At 39.6% G+C, this 8,540-nt stretch overlaps 1 protein-coding gene across 1 annotated transcript; it reads left to right on the top strand.

Annotated features, from left to right (window-relative positions):
• The first annotated feature begins 687 nt into the window (after positions 1–687).
• On the top strand, positions 688–3,849 carry LOC145980809 (uncharacterized). Its single transcript, XM_083113901.1, has 3 exons — positions 688–778; positions 2,298–2,613; positions 3,666–3,849. Exons 1-2 carry the CDS (start codon positions 767–769, stop codon positions 2,592–2,594), a joined length of 309 nt encoding a protein of 102 aa, XP_082970027.1. The 5' UTR covers positions 688–766; the 3' UTR covers positions 2,595–2,613; positions 3,666–3,849.
• Positions 3,850–8,540: the final 4,691 nt, after the last annotated feature.

The raw sequence follows: 8,540 nt of genomic DNA, 5'->3' as shown, positions 1-8,540 counted from the left end.
CTGTCGGACACCTTATAAGTTAATAGCATTGAGGAGTGCGAATCTTCATATATTTCCATACGCATGAAATCCTTTAAATCTACGTTTTCCACAAAAGTATATTCAGTTTTATCAATATGCAGTGAAATAAGCTGCCAGTTGGTAGTCATTACCTTGATCACATTTTCAGGTTCATTTCGTACAATAAAACTTGCATTCAAGGCCATCAGATGGTAGCACTCATTCACAATGGGCAACCTTATTACAAATCCTTGCATTGACCTCGAGATCTTACGTGTCCAACCGCACAAAGATTGAATGAAATGAAAATTGTTTTCTTCTGATTCAACCGGCATTGTCTCGGAATCTTGTTTCTCGTAATGGACCTTTTTTTATTGCCCCCTGCTGGTGTATAATTAAACTGGTCAAACCTCTTTTGTGCTACACATAGCACCGAATCCCGAATGGAAAATGGGCCGGCAAGTCGCACATATTTCTTTCCAATTCTTCTTTTTTTCTTTCTTCCACCATGGAACGGTTGTCGGAGGACTAAAAGGCATAAGTTTAGCGTTTAGAAAAAAGAGAAAGGTTTTGCAGCTCATAACAACAGCGCAATGAAACCAGATGTAGGCGTGGTTCGCATTTAAGACCTTCTAGTTTTGACGTACGAAATGTGAGATACTGGTCCCACACCACGCTTTTGCGACTGTATATAAACTGACCGATTCCCGCGGTTGATTACCAGTTGCTTACTTCAGTTGAGAAGTTCTATCACTCCACATCCACCATGAAGGTTTTGGTGAGTTGAGGAACATTGAAGTATTGTGAGAGACATCTTGCGGAATTTCTCGGACTTAGCTCTCGTTGTGTGGATTATCGTGTGGATATACAAGTTTCGGGTGTTTTCATACTTTCTGAGCGTCAGAGCATGGTGACCTGTGAAAGCTGGACAAAACGTACCGCGGTGTAATGTCCAGTTTAAGCTTAAGGCACCACAACTGCTTGAATTGGCTCTAGAGCACACTCTACTTCACAGTGATACTTAGGGAGATTTCACACGGAAGCGACACGTGTCGCTTGATAAATTCACTATTGGAACGCAGGCTTGTGCGGCCTGTCATGCCATTACGGTGTGAATCGTTGCTGTTGATTGGCTGGTTCCCAAGCGACATTTGTCGCGTGTCGATTCGATCTGAAATCTCCATTAGACAATCTATTTTGATTATCTTACATCGTTTTTCTACCCTCTTGTATTGATCGCAACGGAGAGGATGAACTAAAGAAATAGTGGTGGCGCAAACAGAATGATGTATCAATGGCTGGCCAGGGTTCGAACCTGGAATCCTTGGCTTCATAGTGCGTTAAGCTGATTACTCAGCGGAGACCAACGATTTCTTAACAGAAAGAAAACAACTAGCCAAATTGTCCAAATTAAAATTGGACTTCAAATAATGACTCGAACACTAAATATCAGTCACCTGGATTTTGTAAACACATTGAAATTAGATTCGAGATAAGAGATGTCGCCTTAGTCACCTTATATATTAATCTAATTTTTAGTTAAGACTTTCAACATTTATAAACAGATTATGGGTTTAGTTTTATCATTTATCTTTTGCGTACTTGTGGTTGTATATTAACCGTGGTAAAGTATCTTTAAGGGTTTAAAGTCCGACTTAAATTCAGAAATTCCGGTACTAAATATTTTGTACTGTATGATATTTTAATAACAAAATATTGGTGGGATTGAAGTGACTTAAGTAACATCTAAGAGCTTCCGACGATTATTTGCTTTATTTTACTTCGCTTCTCTGCCACCTTTGGCTAATCGTGAAAATGAGGATAAGTGATGATGTGCAGGGCACTGGCAAAGACCAGGATTGGAACCCGGAACCCATGTCATAGTTGCGCGCTGTGCTAACAGGTGCTAAGGGGTTTAATTTTTATACGATTTTATGTTTTGAGGTCTTCTTAACTTCCCACACAAAATCCCCGTTAGCTAAGTTATCAAAGTATATTAGAGATTGTTTTAATTATAGTTAGATGTATTGGGCTAGCTTAAACTGGTCTGGTTACTTAAAAGCGTTACATTTGATTTGCAACTAAATTAAAGTTTTACTTGAGAAAACAGTAAAGTTACTATTATCATAATGTTTAATTAAATGTCATTGTCTTCTGGTATCTATTTAATAATAATATTGCCACTATTGTGGACGCTAGTAACAACTGGTGGTCTAAACTTATATAGTTCGTAAGGATGTTATTTATGTGTGTCTAGCGCAAGGTGGCAACACTGTATTTGTCTTCTTCTTCTTCAGGCTTGCGTCGCTCTCTTGGCCGCCCTGGCCCTCACCGAAGCCGGCATTGCCCCCGTTGGCTACGCCGCCCCAGTCGCTGTTGCCCATGCTCCAGTGGCCACCTCATACGCCAATGTTAACTCCCTGCATGTTGGCCAGGCTGTTGTTGCCCGCCCAGTCGCCGCCCCAGTCGCTGTTGCCCATGCTCCAGTCGCTGCCCCTCTTGCTGTTGCCCACGCTCCACTAGCCGCCCCATACGCCGCCCCATTCGCCTCTGTTGCCCACGCCCCAGTCGCCTATGGCGGTTTCTACGGCTAAGCAGTCAGCTGACTGATTGGTAAGTTGCAGTTCTCTACATCAGTCATGCGTACAGAAGCATTTGTCATTGCATATGTCTTTTCGATGTTATGTTCAAAAAGCTTTGCTTGTAAATATCAATGCGGTTTAAGTCTTACGAACTAGTTTGCCTCTAAATCTGAGATAACGTATCGAGAAAGCTTGAATTGAGTTGAGTTAGTGTTTTAAGTCCACTTTATGCACAGTAAGGCTAATCGGGACTGGACCTACAGTTTAACGTGGGATCCGAATCACTATGTGCATCCACCGGGTATCGAGCCCGGAACCCCTTGATTACAAGGCGACGCCGCTACCACTGCGCCATCCGGGAGACTCCTAAAGCGTGAAAACGTTATTTCATTATACTCTATCTCGGGAATCTACGGAGCAAGGACGCCAATAACGGTAAATAAAAAGATAAAGCGAGTAGAAGCAGTATTGTAATGCCTGGTAGCTGCAGTCACTTCTCCGTATCTACGATATCCCGTTCTATCGCACGTGTTCACTGGTGGGACACTCTGGAGTCACTTCTTGCGCAGAGGTTTGCAACATTGGCTCCCTCCAGATATTCACAGGACAGAGTATAACAATGCTTGAAAGCAGTCGATCTCAAACTTACGATTTCATTTTTGTTACTTAGCGTCGCCTTTCCGCCAATTTTGACGTCAATTATATAGATTGCCTTATGTGCAGGACAATCCACCTAGTAGAATCATACACATACATTAATTTGGATTTCAGTGATTTTAATTAAACGTATTAAAGTGTAACCGTGGAATATTAGACACAAGATATCAGAACTACTGTGCAACATGGAGTAATCCTGCAATAAGTATTACGCAAATTTGGAAACTATAAAGTAGAATTAGCTTTAAGTGAAGAATTGAAGTTATCAAGGGAATGTTAATTATAAATGAAAGCATATTAGCTTCTATTGCACAGCGTACTCTATTGTTAATTTTAGTTATGACATAAAAAATTACCATGTATTATACTTCGGTTAAAATAGGAACTTTCCTTGCAGTCAATGTAATGACACTTTTGTATTTACAGGTCACATACCTTCTGCTCTACTCTCGTCATGGTGCTACTCAGCATGAAACTCATATTCATCGTTGATACATCGATGTTCTTCCTTTCCTGTACATAAAAGAAATCAATTTCACCTTCAACTGTAAATTAAGCTGTAAAAAATGTTATTTTCGTCTCTAAGTTAATAAAAAACGTGTTCCTACAGTTACAATCATTGTTGTTTTCATTCTGTCTTTAACATGCGTACAAAATAGGAAATACTTTTTTCTTCCTTTATTTCTCTCATATCCTCTATTTCTATCTATAATGATAATTTTCGGCATGTTTCCCCTCCAAAAAAGGTTTACAGGCATCCACAATTCCTGTAATTCCATATCATTGTATTTTTAACATTTCTTAAGGTGCACACTAGAGGGCAGAGTTGTTTTTTATTATTGATTTCAAAGTGTGTTCTGACTAAAAAGTTTATTTTTATCTCATGAATCAACTACAGTTTAAAGAAAATAGAACATGATTGTACTAATGTAAAAAAGATATTTTGCTTCTACCAAACACACGATAGTTGAAAAAGTAACTATGCTCTTCTGTCAAAAGTCACTGAAGAGGAAGATACTACGGGAACGTTGTGCACGATTGTGAACACTGCAGCTGGATGATGGAAACCACTTGAAGTCAATGGCAGTTGAATTACTGGGAAGTGTTGATATGTAACCGGATGAAGAAAAGGTAAGAATCGACCAGCTATGTTTGCAGCAGGTGAGTAGACATGAGGTGCTGGAAGGTGTCGAAGGAGATGATGGCCAGTTAGCAGCGCAGGCACATTCCCAGTAGCTGTTAGTGGATGACGTGCAAGGGCAGATCCATAGTGGTAAAGCCTGAAGCTGGTGTGTGACGTCGCAACTGGTGGGAAGAGTGTTAACTGAGGAATGGGCGAATGTATTCCATGAACTCCATGCGTCTCCCTTTTATCTTTTTCATCGTCGCAGTTGGCACCCAGAAAGAATAGCAGGAGGACCTAGTGCAAAGAAAGGATCACCAATATAACATGAAAAAGATACTAAAGTACATTCCAAGATCATCCTCGCAGGTATTTTACGTGGTTTTCATCTATTGCAGTAGCCGCTAGCTTGTCTTTCCATCATCTTCTCAACGCTCCGTCACTGTTTACCAGAAGGTATAATTACGCAACGTTAATTAATCAACTAGATACAGAGACGAAACAAGTCTAGGTCTTGTTTCGAATTTCGCAACGAGGCTAAGACGGGCTTGTCAAAAAATCTAGACCAGAACGAGTCCAGACACTTTGAGGCATGTCGAGAACCGATCGAGAACAAGACAAGCCTTTGTGAGATCAAGACGAGACCGAGAATTAGTGTACGAGACACTCTGTCTTGTCCGAGTCTTTGGTTAATTGATTGATTGATTTTGGTGTTTTAAGTAAGGCTAATCGGGACTGGACCTACAGTTTAAAGTGGGATCCGAACCACTATGTGCCTCTACCGCCGAGTCTTTGGTGTGATACTGATAAATCTTACCTGAAAAAATATTATCTTATCTGTGACCTCTTTTAGACATACAGCGCGCTACGACCAGTGATTAATTCAGGGGTGGTCCGGCTAAGAAAGTTGGCAACATTGTTCACTTTGGCTTTCTTTCATTCACTTTAATTTAATGTGGAATGTACTTTTTCTGTTTTCATCGTAGTAATAACCACTGATTTGGTCTGTTTTATAATTAAGAGTCAAAATAATAAACAAATTTAAATTATCGTCCGTTTTGATAACTACTAAACTTAGAAATCTGATGGATAAGCTTCAAGCTTGCTTGAAGGGGTCAACTGACGGACGGAGAACCCAAGGAGTTTCAGTGATGATGTCATCCACAGATATTCTGTAGGAAGCAAAGACGCCTTAGTTTGCTGTAAATATAAATTATTGCATACTATAATTTTATTTTATTGATTCTCATAATATCATTCTTCAAATGCCAGTTAATTGAACCTAATTAAACAATCTAATTTAATTAGATATCAGAAATGAGGCAATTTAAAACTATTAGTATTGCTATACTAGTATCAAAATTTGATTTATACGACATTCCCCCCTCGAAGTTTGGTCTACGCCACCCCCTCCCGGAGGAAAGTTGCTGGATTGAACACTAGCTACGACGCCCGCGGTCCCGGGTTGAAATCCCGATCTGGGCATGGGAGTTCTGTGTGAGTATCTGTTCATCAATTTCATCATGTCATCACCTATCCTCATCACGATTAGCCAAAAGTGGCATAAAGACTACACTAAATAACAAAAATCAACCAACCAAATCAATTTTTCAGACATACTAAACATTTATCATCCAGTTTATTTATGGAAAAGTAACATATTTTGTAGAGAACGTTAAACATAAACAACATTAAGAAGCTTTAATGACTCCTAAATGCTGTGGAAGTTTGTGCGGTCACACGTTATATTCCAAATTTATGCTACATATTTCGAGACGACTGGGACAAAAACACAGATATTTACAAATCTAGACCAGATCAAGACTCTAGTCTTGTCTCGTCTCGTTCGATATCAGCCCTAGGGGCAACCTGTGGAAAATATTATAGTGGTGAGTTTCCAAAACAATCAACATCGTTACACGTCTATGCTATCGTTTTAGTCGGCTTTCTCCTGCATGATGATTCAAACACTTTGCACTAAATAAAGATGACAACGGTGAGTTGGCAACGCAGGGCCATGATTAATTGAATACAACAACTGAATGCATCACCCATGCTTGGAACATAGAGAAGGCAAATCCTGAGGATAAACCAAGCAAGCTTGTAAACCCCTGCTGCGTCATGTATTAAACACCACTACTATACTGTACATGGAAAAAGAACAGGAAGAGTGAGAAAAGAACGCACACATTATCGGTTTCCGCAACCTAACCCTAGATCTTGGAGATAAAACTTACAGAAAGCTTCATTCTGCACGACCGATACACGTGAATTGAAACAGCAACACTGATAGGGTAGCCTGTAGAAAAGAAACCTTTATATTCTCCAAGAATCCTTTAGCTTTTCTAGCCTCTAGTAATATCTTTCTGGCCGGAATTTACGACTAAAACATTATTATTTTTTCAGAGACCTCTGTTGAGAACAAAAGTAACACTAATTATGAACAAATATGCAATTAATGCTTTTGTAAAACTTCTTCGATCTTCGGTTTAGGCTCATTGTTCAATTAAACACTTTTAAAATATTCATGAAAAGTTTATCTCCTATCCTCAACGAGAGAGGAAAACGTTGTGTTGCACTTCTGCGAAAGATCATTTTGTGCTTGCACAATACTGTCGTAATTAAGTATGCCATTTCTTTTGAACAAGTACTGGAAGTAAAGCAACATTGGGGAATTAAAAACAATTAAGAAACCTTTGTCCTTCTGTTGAAGAGCAGACCCTAAATGTTCCACAGCAATTAAGAGACAATTACTTTTTATTGCTAGTAATTAGTAATAAATCAGCAACGTACCTGTAATTATATGCTTTAAGAAGCCATATTTAAAGAGAACAGCGCCATCAGAAGTGAAGCTTTTACAATTGAACATCTTGAGTTCGTAAAATATAGTTATGAAAATATTTGGCCTTAACATTTTCAAGTGTTATTTTACTTTCAAATTTCAGATGAAATGTAGGGCCTATTTGTCTTGCAGCGAACAGGAGGCCAATACTAAACGTTCAGTTGTAAAGAATCGGCTGCAAGGAGATCCAACATAAGTGTTCCGTGTTTGATGTCCTGTGAGGGTGAGGGGCGGAGCAATTTATTTGCGATAGTTCGGATTCCACTTTAAACTATATTAAAACAACCGCAGACTTTGAGTAAAACTATCAGCAATAGTTTTCTGAACTATGGTGCCAATGGTGTGAGCCAACATGGGAGACTTCACACCGAAACGACAGGCGACAAGCAACAGGCGATAAGCGACACGCGACAAGCGACACCACGTTCTCCCGCAGGATTTTTCTCAGGGGGGGGGCAAAGTCAAAGAAACTTTTTTTATTATTATTATTATTATTATTACTACTATTATTGTTGTTGCTATTACGAGGGCCACTATTTATATTTTGAGCCTTGGCAACACTGATTGAAGTTAGGCGCGATTTGACGTTTGCACGGAATCGTCTGGCATTATTGACCATAACGTACTTCAAATGTTTTGTCAATAGCTTGATTTGTGTTGTTTATGTTGCCTTGGAGATTGCGCGTCAACAATAAAATGGAATTAACTCGTGAACATTTTCGTGCGATGATTTTTTACGATTTTCGACGTGGATTATCAAGACAAGAGTGCATCGATCAACTTACTTCCACATTTGGCGATGAAGCCCCATCCTTTGCCACTGTGAAACGCTGGTATAACGAATTTAATCGTGGCCGCCATTCCCTCACCGACGAGATTCGCGAAGGTCGTCCAAAATCAGTTGTTGTTCTAGAAAACATTGATGCTGTGCAAAAACCTAATACTGCAAGATCGTCATGTGTCATACTGTGAGATTGAGGCAACCATAGGCATTAGTTCCACCAGCATATATAAAATATTACATGATCATTTAGCTGTGAGAAAGGTATGTTCTCGTTGGATCCCACACAATTTGACAAAAACTCAAAAAGACGCTCGCGTCAATTGGTGCAAACAAATGCTCAATAAATACAATCGTGGTGCTTCAAAAGACGTATATAAGATTGTAACAGGTGACGAATCATGGATATATGCATATGAGCCGGAACGTAAACAGCAGTCGACTGTATGGGTGTTTCAAGATGAAACCAATCCAACAAAAGTTGTTCGCGCTCGAAGCACATCGAAACAAATGGTCACCTGTTTTTTCGGGAAAACTGGTCATGTGGCAACTGTG

This window comes from Lepisma saccharinum, chromosome 28 (assembly GCF_977018435.1).
Source record: "Lepisma saccharinum chromosome 28, izLepSacc3.1, whole genome shotgun sequence".
In the NCBI taxonomy this organism is placed as follows: Eukaryota; Metazoa; Arthropoda; class Insecta; order Zygentoma; family Lepismatidae; genus Lepisma; species Lepisma saccharinum.
This window is presented reverse-complemented; position numbering and strand designations above follow the sequence as displayed.